Here is a 24860-nt window from a genome sequence, read left to right as displayed (position 1 = left end):
TGACCGTGTTTGAAGGGCTGTCCGTCGTGGGGGCGGGGCGGTGAAAAAGGGGAAAAATCTGTTCAGACTGTATAGTTGATTGTTGGGAAGTATGTTTCCCGGGGTGTTTATTCGCTGTAACCTGTTTTGATACATGTTGTAATCAAATTCATTAAAAGAAAATCCACAGTTTGGTTTGCAACAGTTTAGTTTACCCACAGTTTATTCAACATTAAATAACAAGTCTTGAACTAGATGTTCTGATTCATTTATTATCATAGTACATGAACATAACAGTTGCATGTTTATTTTATACTTTATATTTTATCCTTCTTAGTATTTTAAAAATCTTTTGTTGGTTTCATTGCACTTCCCATTTGTTAGATTTTTTAAAAATATTTTTATTAAGGTATTTGAAATTTTTTATAATAATAACAATAACATAAACATGGTATAATAAACATTTCCACCCCATCCCAATCTTCACACACCCCAACCATAAAACAACAATCCGCCCCTCTCCCCCCACCTTGGAATACTGCATCTGCTGACATTTCAATTTTCCCCGAGAAAGTCGACGAACGGCTGCCACCTCCGGGTGAACCCGACCATTGATCCTCTTAAGGCGCCGTTTGTTAGATGTTTTTGTTCCTTTGCATTTGTGTAAGCCTTTTTTGTTTTAGCTTGATACTGTTTCTTGTTTGTCGACCATGCATAATTCACAGCAAAGATGGATGTAAGGAGGCCACACTCCTTTATAGCAGTGCTTGCTGTCAGAAACCAGCTAAGTTAAAGGTCCAGCCAAGTTTAAAGGTATTTGACACATCAGGGAGAAGGTAAGTGTCTAAGGTAAGAGGGTAGGATTCGAGTGGAGAGGGCTGGAGTTTTGGGAGATGTTGGTTTGGGTCTCCAGGTGGTATATTGGGGTTGGGGAGAGTTATGTCAGGTCTCAGGGAGGAGGAGATGAGGTTAAGCCTTTTGTGGGGGGGAGGCGGGGGAGGTGTCTCAGGCCACCAGGTGGGGGTGTGGTCTGGTCAAAGAAGGAGCGGCATGGTGGCACAGTGGTTAGCACTGCTGCCGCACGACGCCAAGGACCCGGGTTCGATCCTGGCCCATTCTCCCCGAGTTTGCTTGGGTCTCACCCCCTGGGACCCTGGAGCTGTGAAGAAACTGTGCTAACCACTGTGCCACCATGCTGCCCCTAAGGGATAAGATGTTTTGATGTGAATTAGCATATCAGTGGGAAACCTATGTGAATGGGGGGAAACAATGGTGGATAGAAGAGGTGACTTCATAGTACAGAGATAAAGGAATTAGCACTTACATGCTAAATGCCGGGCCTACTGGGTGGTAACATCAAAGGGAAAGAATGATATATTTATTGCACAATAACTGGAGAAATTGACACAGTAGAAGCAGCTGCTCTCATAGCCACACCCAGCTCTGGAAAGTAGGCTCTCCTGAAAACAAGCTATTGTTAAAAGATTGCTGTTTAAAATCCAAAACTCAAAAAGTGAGGCATCACGAATCTCGGGGAGGCCTCTCACGAAATTCGCCCCAACACCAAGTTGGGCTCAATGAGGCTGCTGAATCGCACCTACTGAGTGTGTATAGCCATCAGTATAAAAGAGAAAATGCTGGAAAGTCTCAGCAAGTATGGCAGCATCTGTCGGGAGAGAAAAGAGCTAACGTTTCAAGTCCGATGACTCTTTATCAAAGCTAACATACATAAAGAAGTCTTACAATACTAGGTTAAAGTCCAACATGTTTGTTTCAAACATTAGCTTTGGGAGCACTGCTCCTTCCTCAGGCCCTCCGACCTTCCACTCTCTGAGGCTGAGCGTGCTGTTTTCAGCAAAGAACTCAGCTTTGTACCCTTACATCCGCACCTCAACGAATTCCGGGCTCGACATGATGTTGAACTCTTTTTTCGCCGCCTTCGTCTCCGTGCCCACTTCTTTGGGCAAGAATTCTTCCCCCATTATGCTGATCCTTTCATTCATCCATTCATTCTGCATCCAAGAGGACCCCCCGCCCCCCTGCCGAGACAATTACCTGCCCTTGATCTTTTCATTGAGAACTGTCGACGGGACATTGGCCGTCTTAATTGGCCCCCCTCATCCATTCCAACCTCTCTCCTTCCGAACTTCCTGCTCTTATAACCCCGACTTTGTCATCAAACCTGCCGACAAAGGGGGTTGCTGTTGTCGTCTGGCGCACTGACCTCTACCTCGCAGAGGCTGAGCGCCAACTCTGATACTTCCTCTTACCTCCCCCTGGACCATGACCAGACCACTGAACATCAAGCCATTATCTCGAACACCATTAGCGACCTCATTTCCTCTGGATGCCTTCCCCCTACGGCTTCCAACTTCATAGTCTCCCAACCCCGGACAGCCCACTTTTACTTACTTCCCAAAATCCACAAAAAGGACTATCCCGTCCCAAAATCCACAAAAAGGACTATCCCGCCAGGCCCATTGCGTCAGCATGCTCTTGCCCCACAGAGCTTATTTCCTCTTATCTTATCCACCTTTCCTTCATCTTTCTCCTCTTCCCCCTTCCTCTACCCCCACATCTACAGTTCATCCTCTGATGTTAGTTTCCTTGCTTTTTGACCTTTCACATATTTTGTCCTCTAGGGGACTGTCATTAGCACCCTTTCCCCTTGGTTTCTGTGGCCGTTAGCACCCGGTTTCCCTGGGTTTTTGTGGCTATGACTCATCTTTCATTCTCACTCCACAGTATAAATATTTCCCACTTTGTCTGTCTGTTAGCTTTGACAGAGTCATCGGACTCGAAATGTTAGCTCTTTTCTCTCCCTACAGATGCTGCCAGACTTGCTGAGATTTTCCAGCATATTCTCTTTTGTTTCAGATTCCAGCTTCCGCAGTAATGTGGTTTTAGCCATCAGTATAGTTAAGTGTACTGTTGTAATGTATTATAGTCTTTCTTGTGTGTTTTTCTTTAAGTCAATACATAGTCTTTATTACTAGATCACAAAACAACAGGACTGTACATCCCTGGTTTGCATATATTTTCTCACATTATGCCAACTTGAAATATAGACCACTCAGAACCGGTATTCAAAGTTACCCTTCTGGGTTTTGGGATACCCTCGCATTTAACATCAGTGTGATTCTTAACAGTTGGTCCTCTGGGAGGTAGGGGTGGAATGGGCATGTGAAGGGGGGAAAAGAGTCCCCATCAATGGGGGGTTTGAAGGATTCCCATGGGGATGAGGAGTCCCTGTGCGGTGGGGGCCGGAGAAGTAGAAGTGTTGGTCCTATGGGCTGGAGAAGGAATCCCGTGGTGCGGTGGGTATAGTCATGGGAGACCATTGAGGGGTAATATCGGGTGACTGGGGTGTCCCATGAGGGGTAGTCAGTGAGCGAGGGTGTCCCCTGGGCGTTCAGGGATATGGGATGAGTCCCATTGGGGTCAGTCTGGGTCTTTACAATGGTTACCCAGAACTTAGAAGTGGTTTTAATTCTAACTTTTATTCTGGGTAACTTGATGGAAGTGAAAAATCACTAGTTTGCGATTCAAATGGCATTTCCCGATGATTCCCAGTGCAAACATTACCAAAGAACTTTGGGAATCCCTCAACACTGCCCTGGAGCCCCGAACAACTTTTAAGAGCTATCGCTCTGGACGCCAGCGGGGTTTTGGTCAAACCCGAGGCGTTGTGGTGGGACTCGCCTTAAAAGCAACCAAGAAACCGGATCTGGTTGAATTAACAAAGTCAGCTGAAGTCGGATGGGCCAAATGCGGGGGGGGGGGGATGGGGGGGGGGGGGCAGGTTCCGGTATTCCCACTTCCTCCCGCCGGGGCTGTAGCTGCTCCGTCACCATAACAACAGCCAGCAAACCCCGCCCCCCCTCCGATTCAAATCTCAGCCAATGCGAGCACGGGGACCGCTCATTAGCCTAATTTATGTAACCGCCGCTGAGGCAGAGCGAGCTCGCGGAGGACAGCTTCTAACTGTAAAAACCTGTCAGAGTGCGGCCGGGGTTGAACGGCAGCACCGGGAGGATTTAAAACTCAGGACAGGTGAGTAAAGGCTTCTCTCTGTCACCGAGAGGTCGAGGTACAAAAAAGGACCAAACACCAACGCCTTCTTCACTCGTGAATTAAATGGGCAAAGACAATTTAATTCAAAGTCCAAAATTGCGGCTGTGGTAATACTCATCCCGGGTCCCGTGGCCGACCATCGTTACTGGGGGTGGATATGTAGGTGCATTTGTGCCCAGAGACGACGCGTCGAATTGGAGCGTAAAACCACCTACGGATCAAGAAACCGGCTGCTTTTTCCGTAAGTATTTACGCACCGTCCAAACTCCTTTGCTCTTTTATAATCAATCCCTGGGAATTTGCTGGATTAGGGCACTCATTAGCGCGCCCAGTTCGTTAGACTTTCCTTTGCACCCCTCGCCCCCAAAGCTTTTGCACCCTAACAGGTTGGATCTGTAAACTGATAACTGCGCAGTTGGGGCACCTTTGGGGGGGGGGGGGGGGGTAGAATTTCGTTGGCGTAGTCGGTGATGTGGAACCAGACCTATAATATCTGCCCAAGTTTTATGGGGAACCTAGAACTAAAGATTCCCATTTCAAAATAAGGGGATAGTCCTTTAGAATTGAGACTAACTCTCCCACAATCGCCAGGAAAATGCCCGGACTAGCACAGAGGTGCCGGACACACAAATCCTCACCACCTTTGAGGAACTGGTTCTGGAGGTCACTCGGTGTGGCTGAGGACAGGGTGGTCACCAATGCAGAGGTCGAGAATCCACTAGGTCCCAGCCAGAGGACCTGTCACAGGTGAGTTGTTATTTCCATACTGACTGACCTATCCCTCTTACTGACCACAGGTCCTCCAGCCAACGGCGCAGGCCCATTTCGGGCAGTCCCCTCTCCTGACTCCGAGGAGAGCACCTCAGAGGCGAGCTCTTGAGGATGCCTCCGTGGTTGCGTCACAGCTGTCAGCCCCACCCTCCACCAGCACAGATACACGCACCTTGGTGGGGAAATGTTAGTGAACAGGCTTCTAGGGCACAATCTGGTGGGCACCACACCGTTGTTGATGGACATCAATTGGAGGCAGGAACCCCATGGTGAGATAGCAGCCGGAGGATAACTGGATCTCAGCCAGATGCTGAACCCACGGAGCAGGATTACTCGGGAGCTGATGGAGACATTAGGCTGTGGCCGGGTCATACATAGGGGGATGTCAATGGCACTCCAGCAGGTCCATAACCGATTGGAGGAGTTCCAACGCAATGGGTGCTGGAGATGTCGCTGGCAATGTGCGGTACCAAGGCCAACACTGCTAGAGTAACGGCTGCATTGGAGAACTTGGTGCACAATGTTGGCACCATTAGTGGAGGTATCCAAGAAGTGGCACAGTCGGTGAGGGCCTCTACAAAATGTCCGACTCACTGGGGGATGTGACCCAGTACCAGGCTGACCTTAAAGAGGTGCTGTGGGACATGTCCTGCTCTCGGGTGGGAATTACCAAGGTGTGGCGCAGGTGGGCATTGCCGAAGTGCTGCAGAGCATGGCCCAATCACGGAGGAGCATTGCCGAGGGCATCCACACAATGGTGCAGATGTGAAGCGGGGAGGTATGAAGGCATCTCTGACCCTGTGCCTGCCAACCCTCGTCTCTGCTGCCTATCTTGCAGCCTCCAGATGGTCATCCGGTTCCTCCCCGGGATCGACCTCCAGCCCCTGCTGGTCTGTCGTCTCCTCACCATCCTCCTCCTCTGAGGTGGGCACATGCTCCTTATCCCCAACCACCAGCATGTTACCCTGCTGCTGTGCCAAGTTGTGGAGGACACAGCAGACCACCACAAAGCGTGCGCCCCTCTGGGCAGTGTACTGCAGGGTACCACTGGAGCGGTCGAGGCATTGGAACTGCACTCCCAGATGGCCTGGTGAGTGCAAGATGACATGCATGCAGTCTATCAGCTCCTGGACCTAGGGCACCCTGGCGATGGTGGAGAATCCTGCTGCATCTTTTTGGGCTTGGTCCATGTCATCCTTTCTGCCCAGGGAAACGGCACCATGACCTGCCGGACGCACCGGTGTGCTGTGGCCTGCCACACAGGTCCCTGCTCGAGTTCTAGAATGATCACGAGGCGTAAAAGTTCTGGGCTGTGGTGACCTTGACGGCCATGGGAGCGGGTGTCCTCCTCCTCCATGTGGCGCGAAGCCTGCGAGGACATGGCGCAGATGCTGCCAGCAGCACCACTAGGGCCTGTTCTGCGAGTCCTAAATATTGTCCATGCCACTCAATACCTGTAAGTAATTGGGAGAGGGTGTTAGACTGACAAACAGCAGTGGCTTGCACCTTGGGACCCTCTATTCCCCAAGGCTCGCACCCTGGGACCCTTCATTCCCCAATTGATTCCCCACGCCCGTAATGCCCTGCCCACACACTCCTGGCCACAACGGGCCACCCTCACCGGTCCCCAGACACCCGCTCAAAACATCAGCTGGACTTGGGGGGGGGGGGGGGGGGCAGGGGCAGGCGCATGCGTATGCGTGTGTGTGTCCTCCCGCAGTGTTCAGGCATCGTGGGATGCTAGGCACTCATAATGTGACTTTACAATTATTTAGGTCTCCCCAAGTTGCAACTATTCTATCCAATTTGCCTTTGCACTGTTTTATTTAGGATCCTTAATTATTAATGAAAAGTGGCTGGGCAGATGACATGGGAGTTAAAAGCAGAAGATCCAATTCTTCTGCATTATTAACAGCAAACCCTGTTACCACCCTCTACATTTAACACAATTTTTCTGATTTAATTTATATTTAAAAATTTTAAACAAAAGCAATTTACAAATCCGCTTAACTTGGACAAGAAATAGGCCCTCCTTCCCCTCAAAGAATTAATAGAATTTACATGACATAGAAGGAGGCCCATTGAGTCTGCACCGGCCCTTGGAAAGAGCACCCTACTTAAGCTCCACCCTATCCCTGTAACCCCACCTAACCTAAAGACAATTTAGAATGGCCAATCCACCTAACCTGCAAATCTTTGGACTGTGGGAGGAAACCAGAGCACCCAGAGGAAGTCCACGCAGACACTGAGAGAACGTGCAGACTCCGCACAGATAGTGACCCAAGCCGGGAATCGAACATGGTACCCTGGAGCTGTGAAGCAACTGTGGTAACCACTGTGCTGCCCTCACCTTATTCTTTTGAATAATCTCATTGGAAATACTCCAATTACCCTTTCAGTTCTGGCCTACACTCCGAAAAGCTTATGTAAGTACGTGTGGGACGTTGAAGTAGAAGGACTCGGATTGCCAATTTCTACATAATTTCCTTGTAGGTGTATGCATTTTTTCCAAAAATATAGTTAATTTCTAAAACATCTGCAAGAACATTTCAAAATGGCCTTCACAGTGCAATGATATTCAAGCTTTCAACATGGATCATGTTGCACACAGGTGCTTCAATACAATCGAAGGAACATAGATATTTCAAACTGGTTCTTACGAAAAAGTGCAATGGCAGTTAGTTTGTCTACAAGTTGCACTCGGGTGTGCTTTAATACAATTGTGATGCATGTAATATTACCCATATACATTCGATAATAGTCATACAGCCCAAGAGATTCTATACATTACCCTGACCTCTTTGCACTATGGCTGAAAGGTCTTAGACAGCGACTTTTCCCCATTGCGCCCCTGCGGTAGCTTCCCCAAGCTTTAGTGTATCCCTCCACATGTAGTCCTGGGCTTTGAAATGTGCAAATCTGCAACACTCATTCGGGGACAGCTTTTTACACTGGAAGGCCAACAAGTTTCGGCCAGACCAAAGAGCAAATTTCGCCGAGTTGATGATCTTCCAGCAGCTGCTGCTGTTGGTCTCGGTGTATCCCTGGGAACAGTCCGTAGAGCACAAGAGTTCTGTATCACGGAGCAGCTCAGGATGAACCGAGACAAAAATGGCCTCCTCTCTCTCCAGATCTTCTTTGCAAAGGCACATTCCACAAGGAGGTAGGAATGGTCTCTTCCCCACCACAAACTCCAGGAGGGTGACGTGCAGTCTTGGTGAGACTCCAGGCATCAAGGATTTGACAAGGAGGACCTTTTCTCTTCACCAGCTAAGTTGGGTTTGATAAAATAGTGGGGAAAGGGAGCTGTGGGGAGATCACCATAAAGAGTGGGGGGAGAAACGAATGACAACACAGCAAAACCGCAAATTCATTGGTTGGTAAGTAACTGCTAATTTGAATGACCTATTCAAAGTTGCTTTCAAATTAAAAGGTAAATAGGAGAAATATTTTTACAGATTAAAAAAAGTAAAGACTAGTTGGAAATTTAAAAAAACAAATGGAAAAACAAAAAAAATAAAATAGAGATGTAAGGCCAAGTGATATGTTATATCTGCATGATGTGGGAGCTAGTGGATCCCAACTGGTTCCTAGTAACCACATCTGTAGCAAGTGTTGGTTGCTCGAGGGACTGGAGTTTGAGCTTTGGACACTGACCAATCAGGCAGGGGAAGAGTTACCTATACACTCAGGATACAGTCGGATTAGATTAATTACCTTGAATTCGACCAGTGGTCAGGAACAGGAGGGTGTGACTGAGGTGAGGCAGGTAGACGGATCCAGGAAGTAGGGTTGTAGTAGCCTCAGTCCTTGGCCAACGAGTTTGAGATTCTTGCTCCCTGTGTGGATGAGAGCAGTGACTGTTGAGGCGATGAGAAAACTGACCATAGCAACGTGGTATACGGAGCCATTCAAGTGAGGGGAGAAAAGAGAAATGTAGTTGTAATCGGGAATAGTAGATAGTATAATTAGGGGCATAGGCACTGTTCTCTATGGCCGGGATTCAGAGTCCCAAAGGCTATGTTGCCAACTGGTGCAAAGGTTTGGAATATCTCATCTGGGCTGCAGAGGAACCTGTGGGGGTGGGGATCCAGTTGTCGTGGTCCACGTAAGTATCAACGATATAGATAGAACAAGGACAGAGTTCTGCTGAGGGAATATAAGCAGCTAGGGCCTAAATTTAAAAAGCAGAACCAAAAAGGTGGTAGAAGAAGGACAGAGTTCTGCTGCGGGAATGTAAGCAGCTAGGGCCTAAATTAAAAAGCAGAACCAAAAAAGTGGTAATCTCCAGATTACTACATGAGGCACAAGTAACAGTTAATGCAGAGGTAATAAAAAGGGAGAAACTTAGTACTTTTACCCTATTGTTGATGATTGTTCTGAGCAAGCTATTGAAATTGAAGGCTCCAGGGCCTGACTGTTTTAAACAAAGTGGCAGTGGGGATGGTGGATCTATTGGTTGTAATATTCCAAAATTCCCTGGGTGGGGGAAAGATTCCTGTGAATTGGAAAAATGTGAATGTAATGCCCATGTTGAAAAAGGAGGGAGGCAGAAAGTAAGAAACTAAAGACCAGTTAGTTTAACATTGTCATTGGGAAATTGTGAGAATCCATTGTTAAGGAAGTAACAGCCAGACATTTGGAAAGTCAAAACGTAATTGGAGTCGGCATGGTTTTATGAAGGGTAAATCGTGTTTGGCTTGAGTTTTTCACAGATGTAATAAACAAAGTAGATAATGGAGGTCCTGTGGATGTAGTATATTTGGACTTCCAGAAGGCATGTGATATGTTGCGGCACAAAACATTGATACACCAGGCAAGATCACATGGGATTTGGGGTATTTTAGTAGATAGAGGACTGGCTAACCAACAGAAACCAAAGAATCGGGCTAAATGGGTCTTTTTCTGGTTGGCAAGATATAACCAGTGGGGTGCCACAGAGTTTGGTCCTCGGGCCCCAACTATTTGCAATATATATTAATGACTTGGATTCTGGGATACAAGGTACTGAAGCCAAATTTGCAGTTGCCACTTAAATAGATGGGATAGTAAGCTGCGATAAAGAAAAAATAAATTTACAAATGGATTTGGATAGTTAAGTGAGTGGGCCAAAATTTGGCAGATGGAGTTTAACATGGATAAGTGTGAGGTCAGAAAAATAGAAAAGCAACTCCTTATGTAAATGGAGAGAAACACTAGAGTGCTTCAGTGCAAAGGAATCTGGGTGTCCTTATGCATGAGTAGCATGCAGGTAATAAGGGAGGCAAATGGAATTTTGCGGTTATTTAAGTAGGGAAATGTTGCTGCAACTGTACAAAACATTGGTGAGACCGCATTGTGTACAGTTTTGATCCGCTTGAGGAGGGATGTAGTTGCATTGGAGACATTTCAGAGGAATTCACCTAGATTGATTCCAGAGATGAGGGTTTGTCCTATGAAGAGAGATTGAGCAGTTTAGGCCTATACTCTCGAGTTTAGCAGAATGAGAGGAGATTGAATGGAGGTATACAAGAAAATAAATGGGGATTGGAAAAATAGACATAGATAGAATGTTTCTTCTTGTGGGGCAATTTAAAACCGGAGGTCATAGTTTTAATATAAGGGTAGCAGATTTAAAACCGATGAGGAAAAATTACTTCTCAAAGGGTCGTGAATCTGTGGCATTCCATACCCCAGAGTATGGTGGATGTTGGGACATTGAGTAAATTTGCGGAGACAAACAGATTTTTAATTAGTAATGGGTTGAAGGGTTATGGAGAATAGGCAGGAAAGTGGAGTTGAGGCCATGATGAGATCAGCCATGATGATTGTATTGAATGGTCGAGCATGCTCGAGAGGCTGAATTGCCTACTCCTGCTCCTAGTTGTTATGTAACCCAATTTCAGCTCTGACTGTGTCCAACCAGGTTTCCCAGGTGTCGTGTAATCTAACGGCCATAGCAGGGTGAGAATAGTAGTAATAATAATCTTAACTTGTGTCACGTGTGCACATATATTAACACTGCAAATGGAGTTACAGTGAAAATCCCTGTGTCACCACACTACGGCGCCTGTTCAGGTACACTGAGGGAGAATTCAAAATGTCCAATTCACCTAAAGCATGTCTTTAGTGTCATAATATACACACCAGTATATCATGGTGCAGACACACACTGATTGACACACAGCAAGACCAATCAACACACACAACACTGCAGCCAATCACCAGTTAGCGCGCACTCACTATAAAGACAGAGGGCACTAGTTTTCCCGTTCATTCGGGATGCAGCCTCTAAGAAGGACAGAGCTCACAGCTTGTAGCACAGATCTTTACCATGTGCTGAGAGTATAGACTGGTTAGGATAAGCATAGGTCTTCAGTTTAATCTAACATAGTGTCGACCCACAGTGAAAGTATGTTCAACAGTTTCTAGCTTAATAAAATAGTGTTGTACTATTTCAGGTGTTGGTAACCTGTATGTGTTACTGCTGAGGTAAACGCAGTCTCCACAGATCCAGAGTGCCCAACACATCATTTCGGACTTATGGGAGGAAACCAGAGCACCCAGAGGAAACCCACACAGACACTGGAGAACGTGCAGACTCCACACAGACAGTGGCCCAAGTCGGGAATTGATCCCGGGTGCCTGGTGCTGTGGGTGGGCAAAAAGCAAATGCCTTCACAGTATTCCTTGTGGACCAAGAAGAGCAGGTGTGCTTTTTTTTTTTCTGGCACCACCCTCTTCCCCCACAACCTGTGTATGAAATTGATATTGCGATAAATATAACTGAGGACATTTAACTATTGTATTAAATTCCTTCAATACTCAAGTTGGCATGTAAAAATGCCACGTACACCGGAATGTGGTAATTAACATACAAATATTTAAAATAGAATACAATTTTTTTTCTATCTCTTACTGTACATTACCCAAGAGGACATTTTACCAGTAACAACACTTAAAAAAAAAATTAAGTATACATAAATGTTTAGCATAATAAATTCTATGACTCATTTTTTTTTTTCTCCTGCATAGATTATTCTAGATCTGTAATTTTGGACTTCAATGAATGAGAAGATTACTCTAAATAAAACACAGACCTTTCTATTTGTACGAATTTGTGACTATTTTTGCTGATGTGGAAGAATGGAACATTTTGAAGCAGAGATAAATCTTGATGTAACAAGTGAAATGGATACAGATTACAATGGAGACCTTTTAGAAAAAATGGATGATTATCAATTCGCCAGATTTGTGGAGAATCACTGCATTAATTTGCAACAATCACTCAACATCCTAGATGAGGACTGCATCAAACAAAGTCCAGATAATTCTTTAATATGGGAGAAATCCTTTGAACACAGTATACTTTTGGATGTGGATGATGATTTCAACTTAAATTTTAGTGATGTATGTGATTCCTATACCATCTTCCTCTCTCAGTCATCAGCAGAAGATGATAGCCTTAACATTATTGCAGGTTTGTAAATGTGATGACTCTTCATGTTTCTGTAAGGGATTTCTCTTTCTAATGTTCTCAAAGGAAATAAAATATGCACTGATCACCAACATGTACTACTGCATTAATTCTACAACAGCCTCTTTGAAAGTGAAAAGTCTTTTTGTCATCTGCTTTATCAGTGATACAATATTTAATTTACTCTGATGTTTAATTTCAACATCGTTTTCAGGCAGGCTTGCAATCTAGAATGGAGAATTTGTAAGCAAAGTAAATGACTATCTATTTTATTAAAGGTGACAAGTAAATATTTTGATGTTTTGCATTAATCTGCAAAATTTATCGAATATATCAATCCTTTACCTGGTTGCTGCATAAATCAAAGGTGACTGGGTGGTTAAAACAACATGGAAGATTTGTTTACAATCTTCAAAATGTTTTATTCTCTTTTCCCCTCTCTTTAGAATGCTATTCTCAGTATGCTGCACCTCAAGATGTTCATAGGAAGTCCTGTGATTTTTATTTGACAATTTTGACCTCCAATTGCAAATGTAGTCTGTTTCCAAACATCTGTAATACTTCGTAGCAACAGAAAAGTCAGTTATGAAGGATTTGAAAAAAATAGTTGAGGATTTCAGTAAATTAAACAACCACATTGTTGCTACAATTTTGGACATTTCTGCGCCACCATGCCGCCTGTGTGCAACTTGCATTTATATAACACTGCTAACATAGGAAAAGGTGACTTCTGATGGTGGTCATGATGCGAGTGGTCGCACATTTGGTGGCTCCCACTCATGATGGACTTCGTGGACCAGAGAATGTCAAAAAAGGAGGGAACAATTGTCGAAAGCTGGTGTGGTACTTGCGACACAGGAGAAGATGGCGCAGGGTCAGGGTCCAATGTTGCCTGGCCGCCCAGTGGTCGACAGACCAGCGAGTGGGCTTCCTCCTGAGAAATTTGCCTAGCGAAGGAGAATTTGGAGGATCTGGCCAGGGTGGTGGACCTGATTTAAAGACTGGGATCAACCGCATGAGATGATGTTAGAGGCCCAGCACCAGGCGATCCAGAAGGTGGAGGAGGCGGTGGGGAGCACGAGGACCAACTTGCCTTAATATCTGCGGAGATGGTGTTGATGCGAGATTAACAAAGGAGGCTGTAGGAGAAGGTGGAAAATTTGGAGAATAGATTGTGGGCCTGCCAGAGGGCAGCGAGGGGGCGGACGCCTGTGCATATGCGGCGCGAATGTTCGAGAAGCTGCTGGGTGAAGGAGCATTTACTCGGACCCTGGAGGTGCACCGGGCACACAGGACGCTGATGAGGAAACCGCAAGGGAATGAACCGCTGAGGGCGATGTTGGCGTGCCTGCACCGGTTCCTGGATAAGGAGCGGATTTTGAGGTGGGCCAGGCAGACGAGGCGCTGCACCTGGGAAGGTAGGGAGCTGCGTGTTTATCAGGATCTGCGTGCGGAGCTGGCCAAAAGGAAGGTGAAGACGGCCCTCCAAAGGGGGTGAAGTTTGGCATGTTATACCCACCGTGTCTGTGGATAACATATGAAGGCTGGGAACTCTTCTTTGGGTTGCCAGAGGAGGTGATCCAATTTGGACTGGCAGGAAAAGGAGGGTATTGAACTCTGGAGGAGGTGTCCCCGTTTCGTTGTCCCTATTTTGTATTTTTGTGGTTTGTCGGAACCAGTTTTGCACTGGGTTACGGGCTGTTGTTGTTCTGGGTTTGTTTTCTTGATGGGGATGGTTGGGGGTTGCTCTTTTCTTTGTGTTTGTTGGTGATTGTGAAGTTTGCACTGGGAGGATGGTCGAGCAGGGGTGGAGGGGAATCAATGGGGGGCAGGATGCTAGGTGCCATAGGTGGGGGCTACCACGTTAGCTGGGCGGGCTAGCTCACGGAATTGCAATGTGGGGGGGTGAGCAGGTGGTTAGTGTGTTGATGGGGGTTGGGGTTGTTATTTTTGGGGGGGGGAAGACTGCTGACGGGAGGTGTTGTTAAAAGGTGACTGGGAGGGTCGATGGCGGTGGGCACCTGAGGTGGTGCGGAAAGCAGGCTGGCCCGGGGGGGGGGGGGGTAGGGCAGGTATTCCATTCGGGGCTAGATTCTGAAACAAGGGGGCTGGTGATTTTGATTAACAAGTGGGTGGCACTCGAAGTGGGAAGGGGGGAGGGGGGGGGGGCGGAGATATGTTATGGTGAGCGGGGAGGGAGGGGGGGGGGGCGGAGATATGTTATGGTGAGCGGGAAGCTGCAGGGGATGACGATGGTACTGGTGAATATTTATGCTCCAATCTGGGATGATATAGAGTTCATGAAGCAGGTATTGGGGAAGATCCCCGATCTGGACTGCCATCGGCTGATTATGGAGGGGGGACTTTAATACGGCTTTTGGGGGGATTGGAGTTTCCAAGGGTGAAAGACAAGCTGGTGGAGGGCCTAGGGACCACAGTTTGAGGGGCTGGAGGCAATGCAGTCAGTCAGGGCCCTGGGGCCGGACGGGTACCCAGTGGAGTTCTATAAGAAGTTCTCTGGTGGAGTGCTGGGGCCCTTGCTGGTAAGGGTGTTTTAATGAGGCTAGGGAGCAGGGGGTGCTCTCTCTCTTTTCCTTCCCCCCCCCCCCCCCCCCCCCCCCCCCCAGGCCTCGATTTCATCTTGAAGTGGGAAAAGGATCTGGAGCAATGCAGGTTGTACAGGCCAATCTCCCTATTAAATGTTGTTGCCAAGATCTTGGCCTCCAGAATAGAGGACTGTCTGACAGGGGTGATAGGGGAAGACCAGGCAGGGTCTGTGAACAGGAGGCATTCGGTGGCGAACATTAGAAGGCTGTTAAATTTGACAATGATATCCTCCTGAGGGAAGAGAGGTGGAGTTGGTGGTCTCTGTGGATGCGGAAAAGTCCTTTGATCGGCTGGAGTGGGAATATTTATTGGAGGTCCTGGGATGGTTTGGGTTTGGGCAGGGTTTTGTAGACTGTATCCGGTTGCTGTACAAGGCACTGGTGGGTGAGTCCGGATTATTTATGGCTGCACCGAGGGACGAGGCAGGGATGTCTACCCCCTCCCCCTGTTGTTTGCCTTGGCTATAGAGATACTGACAATGGCGTTGAGAGCATCGAAGGATTGGCAGGGGATAGAACGGTGGGGGTTGGACCACAGGGTCTCGCTATATGTTGGAATGGGAGGGAGCCCCGATAGGGGAGGTGAAGCAAAAGTGGGAGGAAGAACTGGGCAGGGAATTAGAGGCGGGGTCGTGGGAGGATGTCCTCAGTAGAGTCAATTTGTTCTCGTTGTGTACCAGGCTTAACCTGATAAATTTAAGGTGACCCACAGGGTGCATATGACTGTGGCCTGAATGAGCAGGTTCTTTGAAGGGGTGGAGGATAGGTGTGTGCGGGAGGGCCCGAAGGGGTGGAGAATAGGTGTGTGCGGGAGGGCCTGAAAATCATGTCCGCCTGTCCGAGGCTTAGGGGATTTTGGCTGGGATTTGCCAATGTCATGACCATGGTATTGACGGTGTGGGTGGTTCCGAGTCCAGAGGTGGCGATTTTTGGTGTGTCAGAAAACCCAGGAGTCATGGTTGGATTTCTCGAGCTCGAAGATCGTTCGCCCTGAGGGGAACGATGTTAGGGTTTGCAGCCGTTTATCGACTTCTTTGGGGAAAATTACGCTGTCAGCAGATATAATGGGGGGGGGGGGGGGTGGTAAAAGAGAAAGAGGGAGGCATGGGGGGGTTGGTTGAGGTGGTAAATAGTGGGAAAGGGGAATTGGGTATGTGAGCCATGTTGGCTGGGTTTGGTTGTTGGTTGGGTGGGAGTTATTTGCTGTGTTGTTTTTCCTCTTGAAAATTGTATATATGCCTTAATAAAATATTTTTTTTAAAAACCTAGGAAAAGGTGTCAAGACGTTTCACAAATGGAATCGGACAAAAATTGACACTACACCACAGAAGGATAGCTTGGGATAGGTGATGATCAAAGCAGGGGATTTTAAAGATGAAGGGGTTTAAAGAGGAAATTGCAGAAACGGGCAAAATTCTCCGACCCCCCAGCAGGGTCGGAGAATCGCCTGGGGCCGCCTAAAATCCCGCCCCCGCCGTGGCAGAGATTCTCTGCCACCCGGGAAGTGGCGGTGGCGGGAATCTCGCCACCCGGATCAGCGAGGCCCCTGCGGTGATTCTCCGGCCCGGATGGGCCAAAGTCCCGCCGCTAGGAGGCCTCTCCCGCCGCCGAGGTTTGAACCACCTCTGTAACGGCTGGATCAGCGGCCCGAGTGGGCCCCCGAGGTCCTGGGGGGGGGGGGGGGGGGGGGCGATCGGATCCCGGGGGGTGCCCCCACGGTGGCCAGGCCCACGATTGGGGCCCCCTGCTCAGACTCCGGGCCAGTGCCCTGGGTGCACTCTTTCTCCTTCCGCGGCCGCCATGGCGGAAGCAGAAGAGGAACCCACATCGCGCATGCGCCACATCACGCAGCTGGCCGCTGACGTCACCACCCCGGCGAAAGCCTTTCGGCCAGCCCCGCTGCCGGGGGCGCCGGTTTTTTGTGCCAGTCTTCTGGTGCCAACCGCTCCGGCGCGGGGCTGGCCCCCAAAGGTGGGGAGGCCACCCCGGAGTGGTTGGCGGCCACCCCAGAGTGGTTGGCGCTACTCCCCAACGCCGGCACCCTCCGTCACGCCGGGTAGGGGAGAATCCAGCCCCTGGTCTAAAGCTGTCTAAAGGGACAGCTGCCAGTTGTGGGACCGATTAGGTGGGGTATGCAGAATAGACCAATGTTGGATGAACATGAGTTTGTGGAGGTTTGTAGGACTGGGAGTAGGTTACAGAGGTAGGAAGGATTTCAGCACTAAATTTTAGTGGTGCAGTGGTTAGCACTGCTGCCTCATGGTGCCGAGGTCCCAGGTTCGATTCCGGCTCTGGGTCACTGTCCGTGTGCAGTTTGCACATTCTCCCCATGTTTGCGTGGTATTCGCCCCCACAACCCAAAAGATGTGCAGGGTAGGTGGATTGGCCACGTTAAATTGCCCCTTAATTGGAATAAATTAATTGGGTACTTTAAATTTATTTTTAAAAGATACAAATTTTAAAGCCAAGGTGTTGTAGAGTGGAAGCCAGTGTAGGTGAGAAAGCACAGCGGTGATGGGTGTTCAGGTTAGGCTACCGCAGCAGAGCTTTGATGGGCTCAAGGCATATGAACAGTGGAAGATGAGAGTGGCCAGGTGAGGATTGGATTAGTTGAATGTTGAGAGAACAATAGCATGGATGAGGATTTCAGCAGTAATTGACCTGCCACCTTTCAGATTACCAAACAGGCAGTAAAGTGCAACCAAAACGTATAACCATGGAGGTGCATTTCAGCATTTACACCACAATTGTAACAGCACAGTCTTGCCCTGACACTTTAGTTGTGGTGTAAGTGGAGCCTGATATGGCAGATCTAAAAATCACATATAGCAATGACAGTTTGGCCTGTAATTGAACATACATCGAATATGCAGTGCAGAAGGAGGCCATTCAGCCCATCGAGTTTGCACCAACCCACTTAAGCCCTCACTTCCACCTTATCCCCGTAATCCAATAACCCCTACTTAACCTTTTTGGAACACTAACGGCAATTTATCGTGGCCAATCCACCTAACCTGCACGTCTTTGGACTGTGGGAGGAAAACGGAGCACCCAGAGGAAACCCACACAGACAAGTGGAGAACGTGCAGACTCTGCACAGACAGTGACCTAGCAGGGAATCAAATCTGGAACCCTGGCGCTGTGAAGCCACAGTGTTAGCCACTTGTGCTACTGTGCTGCCCCACTTGGGTCGATCTGTCAACCCTCCAGAATTATTTTGGAGTTTCCAATAATTAAAGATTAGCCTTCTGGACACTGGTGAGAGCAACACAGGAGGAAAATCAGGGAGTGTTAAAAAAATGGTAGTTTAATTATGGGGATGAGCAAAAGACTGGGTAGGTAGTTGGATGTGGGAGGTCCAATGATGAAACCCGACAGAATATGTGCAGCTGTAGTTAGTAATCTTACCTCCAGGCAGTATCACTCCCCTGTGTTGGAGAGTAATTTTAATAATCTGGGTGGGCCTCTGTACCTGTCAGGCCTCCTTAACCAGCACACTGTATTAGTGCCTTAGGGTAGCAGTGACTTAAAGTCTGGTGGGTGTTGGGGGTGAACAGAGCATTCCTACTCCCAGTTCCATGATGCGTTGAGTCTATGATATTTTTTTCTGCCTGCTATTTTGGCAGTTATCCTGAGTCAGTGGAAGGCTGAATTTCTGCAATGGTATCCTCAGGCTGGGGGACATAGCCCCATATGTCTCATCAGTAAAATGGGCACAATGAATCGAAGTGCGACCTAATATGCATAACATCCTGATATATAAATTGAACATAACATTCTTGCTCACTGGAGTTAACACAAGCTGCATCTCAGAACAAAGAACAAAGAAATGTACAGCACAGGAACAGGCCCTTCGGCCCTCCAAGCCTGCGCCGACCATGCTGCCTGTCTAAACTAAAATCTTCTACACTTCCGGGGTCTGTATCCCTCTATCCCATCCTATTCATGTATTTGTCAAGGTGCCCTTTAAACGCCACTATCGTCCCTGTGCTAAGTTCTGGCTGCAGAGCTGTGTCAAAGTAGATTTCAAAAGATATGTTTCTCTTGCAAACCTGACTCAAGTCCTCCACTTGGTAGTCAATTGGGAGAACCCCTAAGGAAAGTCTCATTATGCAATTTTTGTTAAACCCCTCTCTTAACCACCAACAATTTAAAAAGATATTGAAGTATACAACATAGTCTGGTTTTCATTTGATTAATTTCCGAGAAACATCCGTCAAATCTTATCACATAACATCCTCGCTCGAAGATTATATCATTTAGCTGCTGTTTGAGAGATGTGTATGGGTGTGGAGAGGACAAGGGAATGGAATTGAAATCTATAATTTAAAGGGTAAAATGATAAATGGAAAAATAAGTCATGTTATTGTGTTTTTTAAAACTTTGTGATAAAAGAGAATCCTAATCAAAATAAGTTGTTACAATATTTATGTAACACAGCATTGCGAGGGAATTTCTAATTGTTTTGAACAAATCATTTGATTAGATTGAAAACAATATATGGCTTGGATTACTGATAGTGTTAAGCACTATGAAAATTAAAGTTACTGAAAATAGAACAGGATTTCAATGATAATGTTTCTCTTTCTGCATTAGATGATATTGGCAAGATTGAAAATGGATATGATGGCAGTGATGAGGATGAAATACAAACCACTGAAGAAACTGGATATGAACACAACCAAGATATCCATTGTTCTAGCTATTCAGACAAACCCGATGAAACAAAAGATAATTTGGAAAGCAGTTTTCAAGAGGACAAACTGCAGGAGATGGCTGGCAATACCACTGATGAGGAGCAGGAAGAGCTGCCATTTGATGGTAACTTACAGAATGTTAGTGAATATCCTACAGACAAGAATCTTGATTTAGTTGATCACATGCCAACACGACTTGTTAGTAACCAGTCAGATCATATGCCCGTTAGCAGGATGATCCAAACTCAGTCATTTAGAGATAAAAGATCAACTGTGGAAAATTCATTCTTCCAAGAAAAGGTACCTGACAGTGAACTGAGTACAGGAACTGAAGCTTCTAACCATAGAAGCGAAAATGAACCTAATACCTTTTTGTCAGAGGATACAGCTGGTGTATTGGTAGCTGAGCATGAAGCTAAATTGTGTTCAACTAATGAGCTATTTTTCAATCCGCTTAATGATGGAAGATCGAGCATTGCTGAATCACTCTTACGTTATTTCTCTGAAGAAGACCTGGCACTTAGTTCAACTATGTACATTGACTCTGAGACTTTACCAGAAACCTCTTTTACAGATAGTTTTGAGGAAACTGTAATTAAAAAACACATTCCATCAGTCGCCACTAATGATTTACTTATAAACATTAAGGAATTTACAATGTCTGAAACAGACCGTTCAAGGAAACAAGAGCTAGATAGCATATTTGCAAATGAAGAAAAAATGTTGCATGATGAAAATGATTCTCACTACAGGACTGCTCAGGGAATCATGGAAAGTAATTACGTCAAAGGGTTGGAGAATTCACCAAAAATAACACAGGAACAGAACACAGAAACACCACTCAGTATTGAAACAATATTAGAAATTACTCAAAATCCCATGTTAAAAATGGGAAGAACAATTTCTTACAATGAAATAAAATATGGTAGAGTCAAACAACATTATACTCTGCCTGACCTTTCCAAAGTTGAACCCAAGGTCAAAATTCCCAAGAGGAATGCTTCCAATAGTTATAATTCGAACAAAACAATAATGAAAAAAGCAAAACCTTCAGCCGGCTCACCAGAAAGTTCCCAAGCCATTCATAAATCAGCTGCAGATGTAGTAGGAGAGATGCTTGATAGTACACAATCTTCAGTAATTCTTGCAAGAACAGAAGTTAATAACGAAAAACAAGAAAAACAATCTGTGGAAGCAAATCATACTCCAGAACTTTTTCAACAATTGCAGGTATCAAAACGATAATGGCCTTGAAATTAATTTTTCCTGAACTGGACACAATCCTAATACAGTGTGTCTAGTGAGGACAGCTGGCAGGCCCACAAATAATTGGTCCATCAACCAGGCAGTTCAGCAGTTGTGCAGGGACAGATCGACCAACTTGAATGGGGGGGGGGGTCTCTGTTTTTAATGTGAAGCAAGGAAGAACACACCAACTAGTTCTGCAGTAGGTTAAGTAAGGTGGTGCAGGGCAGCACGGTGGCCTAGTGGTTAGCACAACCGCCTCACGGCGCTGAGGTCCCAGGTTCGATCCCGGCTCTGGGTCACTGTCCGGGTGGAGTTTGCACATTCTCCCCGTGTCTGCGTGGGTTTCGCCCCCACAACCCAAAAATGTGCAGAGTGGGTGGATTGGCCACGCTAAATTGCCCCTTAATTGGAAAAAATAATTGGGTAATCTAAATTTTAAAAAAAAGTAAGGTGGTGCATATTGTGGTTGTTCACAATCCAATTTGGAAAAGGCGCTGATGTACATATTCAGTGGAACTAATGCCACCCTGGACGCTGAATGAGCAGCCATAATCAACATGATGGGCAATGTATATCTTGCAGCGAATAATCATGTGCTTGCTGTCTCCTTTGTTTTTTTTTAAATTTAGAGTATCCAATTCATTTTTTCCAATTAAGGGGCAATTTAGTGTGGCCAATCCACCTACCCTGCACATCTTTTGGATTGTGGGGGCAAAACCCACGCAAACCTGGGAGAATGTGCACACGGACAGTGACACAGAGCCGGGATCGAACCTGGGACCTCGGCACTGTGAGGCAGCAATGCTATCCACTGCGCCACCATGCTGCCCTGCGCCGTCGCTTTTGTTGACATTTAGGGGCCCATTTAACACTTATAAAATTGGGGCAGTGTCAAGCCGGGTGCGACTGGTGAATCACAGGAGAATTCCCAATTGTACTTCATGCGAGTCACCCGGGGTGCAGTGCTCGGCACAATCTAGATCACGCCCTCATTGGGCGTGAGCCAGGTAATGATATTTAAAGAAGCCATTAGACTCATTTTAATATCCCAACGCCATATTTACCCGGCATCCAGGAGTCAATGGCCACACTTGCGAGACCTCAACCAGGCACCATTTAGAACTGGTTTCCCCAATCATGGACTTAAGTGGGTTGGCACCTCATGGAGAGGGAAGGGGTCTTGCAGACCATTAGAGTCCCCCGGGTATGGGATGGGGTAGTACCCTGCACTGGCACCTTTGTGCTGCCTGCCTGGCACCATGGCAGTGCCACGTTGACACTGCCAAGGGTTGGGGCCTGTTGGGCCATGCTCATGAAAGGGGGGTTGAGGAGAGGTTTGGTGGGGGGGGGGGGGGGGGGGGGGAGGGGGGTGTAGAAAGGTTGGGCTGTGACGGTCCTGAAAGGAAGGTGTGTAGAGATTGGGCATCTTTTCAAAATGGTGCTCTTTCTGTGAGGAGCTTGTCCTGCTGGACTCCCCAGTGCCGAAAAGCTTTCAAAGTGTAACCTCGACAGGGAAAAGCTCCCCGAGATCCAAAAAAATCTAAGTGCCGTTGAATAGCGGTGTCAATTTTGGCACTGCAGCTATTACGAAACACCCTGACAAAGGCACCCAAAACCAGACTTTGACATTTTTCCAGTAAATCGCGCCAATAGGCTAGCAATCCGGTTCCACACTCAGCAGCAACATTTTTGACCACTTGCTTCAATAGGCAGAAAATGGCAGGTAATGAGCACAGAAATGGACAAGTGAAGAGGGCACTCAGTAGAGCGCATTCCTTCACTACACTGTGATGTCTCAATATTATTACAAGCAGACAGTTCTTCTTCAAAGCTTTTCCCTGCCTGGTTGCTGTTCTGTAACTACAAAGCTGAAAAAATAAATTGTTTTACTGAGAGCTTTTTCTCACTGAGGAAGCTTCAAGCCAATCTACATCCAACAATCTGCTCAGTAAACTGCTCACATTTTGACAGCTTTGACATTCCACCACAGCAGCTGAGACAATTGATAACATTCTAAAACAATCCAGGAGGAGTATACTACAGACCCCCAAATAGTGAAAGGGAGATGGAAGATCAAATATGTAGGCAAATTTCTGCCTGTAAGAAAAAGACAGCAATAATGGTAGGAGACTTTAACTATCTCAATATCAACTGGGATTCAAACAATACAAGGGAAGCTGAGGGAGAAAAATTAATGCAGCGTGTCCAGGAAATGTTTTTCAACCAATTAGTGACAAACCCAATGAGAGGAGATGAAATTCTAAAACTAGTCTTGGGGATCGAAGAAGGCCACGTGGGTGAAGTGACAGTTGGCAACCATAACTGGGATAGTGATCACAATTCAGTTGGATTCAGTATCACCAAGGAAAAGGACAGAGATAAAGCAGGAATGAAAAGGCAGATTTTGCAGAAATTAGAAGGAACTTGGCTGAGGTGGACTGGCCAGCACTGCTAGAGAATAAATAAATGGGAAGCACTAAAAACCGAGATGCTAAATGAACAAAGTAGACATGTCCCCACATAAAATAAGAGTGGCACTGCCAAATCTGGTTGTCTAGAAGAATGCAGGGGAAGATCCAACAGAAAAATAAATTGTACGATAGGCATAAAGAACTAAGTACTGCAGATAGCCTGGATGAGTATAGGAAGTGCAGGTACGAAGTCCAGAAGGAAAAAAAGAAATCAAGTAGAGGACTGGTTTAGCACACTGGGCTAAATCGCTGGCTTTTAAAGCAGACCAAGGCAGGCCAGCAGCACGTTCAATTCCAGCCTCCCCGGACAGGCGCCGGAATGTGGCGACTAGGGGCTTTTCACAGTAACTTTATTGAAGCCTACTCGTGACAATAAGCGATTTTCATTTTATTTCATAAAATGATTAGCAAGTAAAGTTAAAGAAAACGCAAAGATGTTTCACTAATCTATTCATGGTAAAAGGTTAATTAAGGAAAAAGTGGTACCTATCAGAGATAAAGAAGGAAACCTGTGTGTGGATGCAGCAGCTGGGGGAAGGGTTTTGAATGAATATTTTGTCTGTGTTTACAAAGGAAATGGATGATGTAGTTATAGTAGTCCAAGAGGAACACTGTTGAGATATTGGATGGGATAATCATAAAGAGAGGAAGTACTCGAAGGGTTGGAATCCTTGTAAATTGATAAGTTGCAAGAGCCAGATGGATTGTTAAAGGCTACTGAGGATCTCTGGGAGGAGATAGTAAATGCTCTAAGGATGATTTTCCAATCCTCACTAGAAACAGGGAACTTACCGGAGGACTGGAGAAATGTAAACGTGGTTCCATTGTTTAAAAAGGGATTGAAGGAAATGCCTAACAATTATAGGCCAGTTAGTCTTATATTAGTGGTGGGCAAATTAGTAGGATCAATCCTGAGATATAGGATTAGCTGTCACATAGAAAGGCATGGACTAGTTAGGGATAGTCACCATGGATTTGTTAAAGGAAGGTCTCGCATCACAAATTTGATTGAATCCTTTGAGAAAGTGACGAGAAGCACTGATGAAGGTAATGCAGTGGATGTTTTGTACATGGATTTTAGCAAGACGTTTGACAAAGCCCCATATGGTAGATTTGTCAAAAATGTGAACACCCATGGGATATAGAGCAATGTGGCAAACTGGATAAAAAGTTTGCTTAGTAACAGGAAACAAAGGGTTATGGTCGATGGCTGCCCTTGCAAATGGAAAGTTGTTTCAAGTGGTGTTCTAAAAAGCTCGGTATTGGGACCCTTACTGTTTGTGTTATATATTAATGATTTGGACGTGAATGTGGGGGGGCACGATTGAGAAATTTGCAGACGTCACAAAAATTGGCTGAGTGGTGGACAGTTTAGAGGATAGCTATAATCTCTAAAATTATATAGCTGGGTTGGTGGCATGGGCAACAAAGTGACAGATGGAATTTGGCACAGAGAAGTGTGAGGTCATTTATTTGGGGAAGTCAAACAGTTATCGGGAGTACACAATAAATGGGAATTTACTAAGGGGGCAGATGAAGTGAGAGATCTTGGCGTACA

The 24860-nt window shown here is 46.4% G+C and overlaps 1 protein-coding gene across 8 annotated transcripts in view; it reads left to right on the top strand.

Moving 5' to 3' along the window:
- Positions 1–3913: 3913 nt before the first annotated feature.
- Positions 3914–24860, top strand: part of LOC119964797 — a 141022-nt gene continuing 120075 nt past the window's right edge. For 5 of the 8 annotated variants that reach the window (XR_005460365.1, XR_005460364.1, XM_038794798.1 and 2 more), the window contains exons 1-3: positions 3914–4294; positions 11839–12283; positions 19483–20813. Coding sequence is in view for 6 of the 8 variants with exons in the window: in XM_038794798.1 (XP_038650726.1) it covers positions 11950–12283; positions 19483–20813 (1665 nt within the window). In the remaining 2 variants the exon portion in view is untranslated. Of the gene's footprint in view, positions 4295–4644; positions 4801–11264; positions 11514–11838; positions 12284–19482; positions 20814–24860 lie in introns of all 8 variants that reach the window. The other 3 variants (XM_038794795.1, XM_038794794.1, XM_038794796.1) reach the window with 3 other exon arrangements.

Source organism: Scyliorhinus canicula, chromosome 4 (assembly GCF_902713615.1).
Source record: "Scyliorhinus canicula chromosome 4, sScyCan1.1, whole genome shotgun sequence".
NCBI classification, from domain to species: Eukaryota; Metazoa; Chordata; class Chondrichthyes; order Carcharhiniformes; family Scyliorhinidae; genus Scyliorhinus; species Scyliorhinus canicula.
The sequence above is the reverse complement of the archived record's forward strand: the minus strand, read 5'-3'. Positions and strand labels throughout refer to the sequence as shown.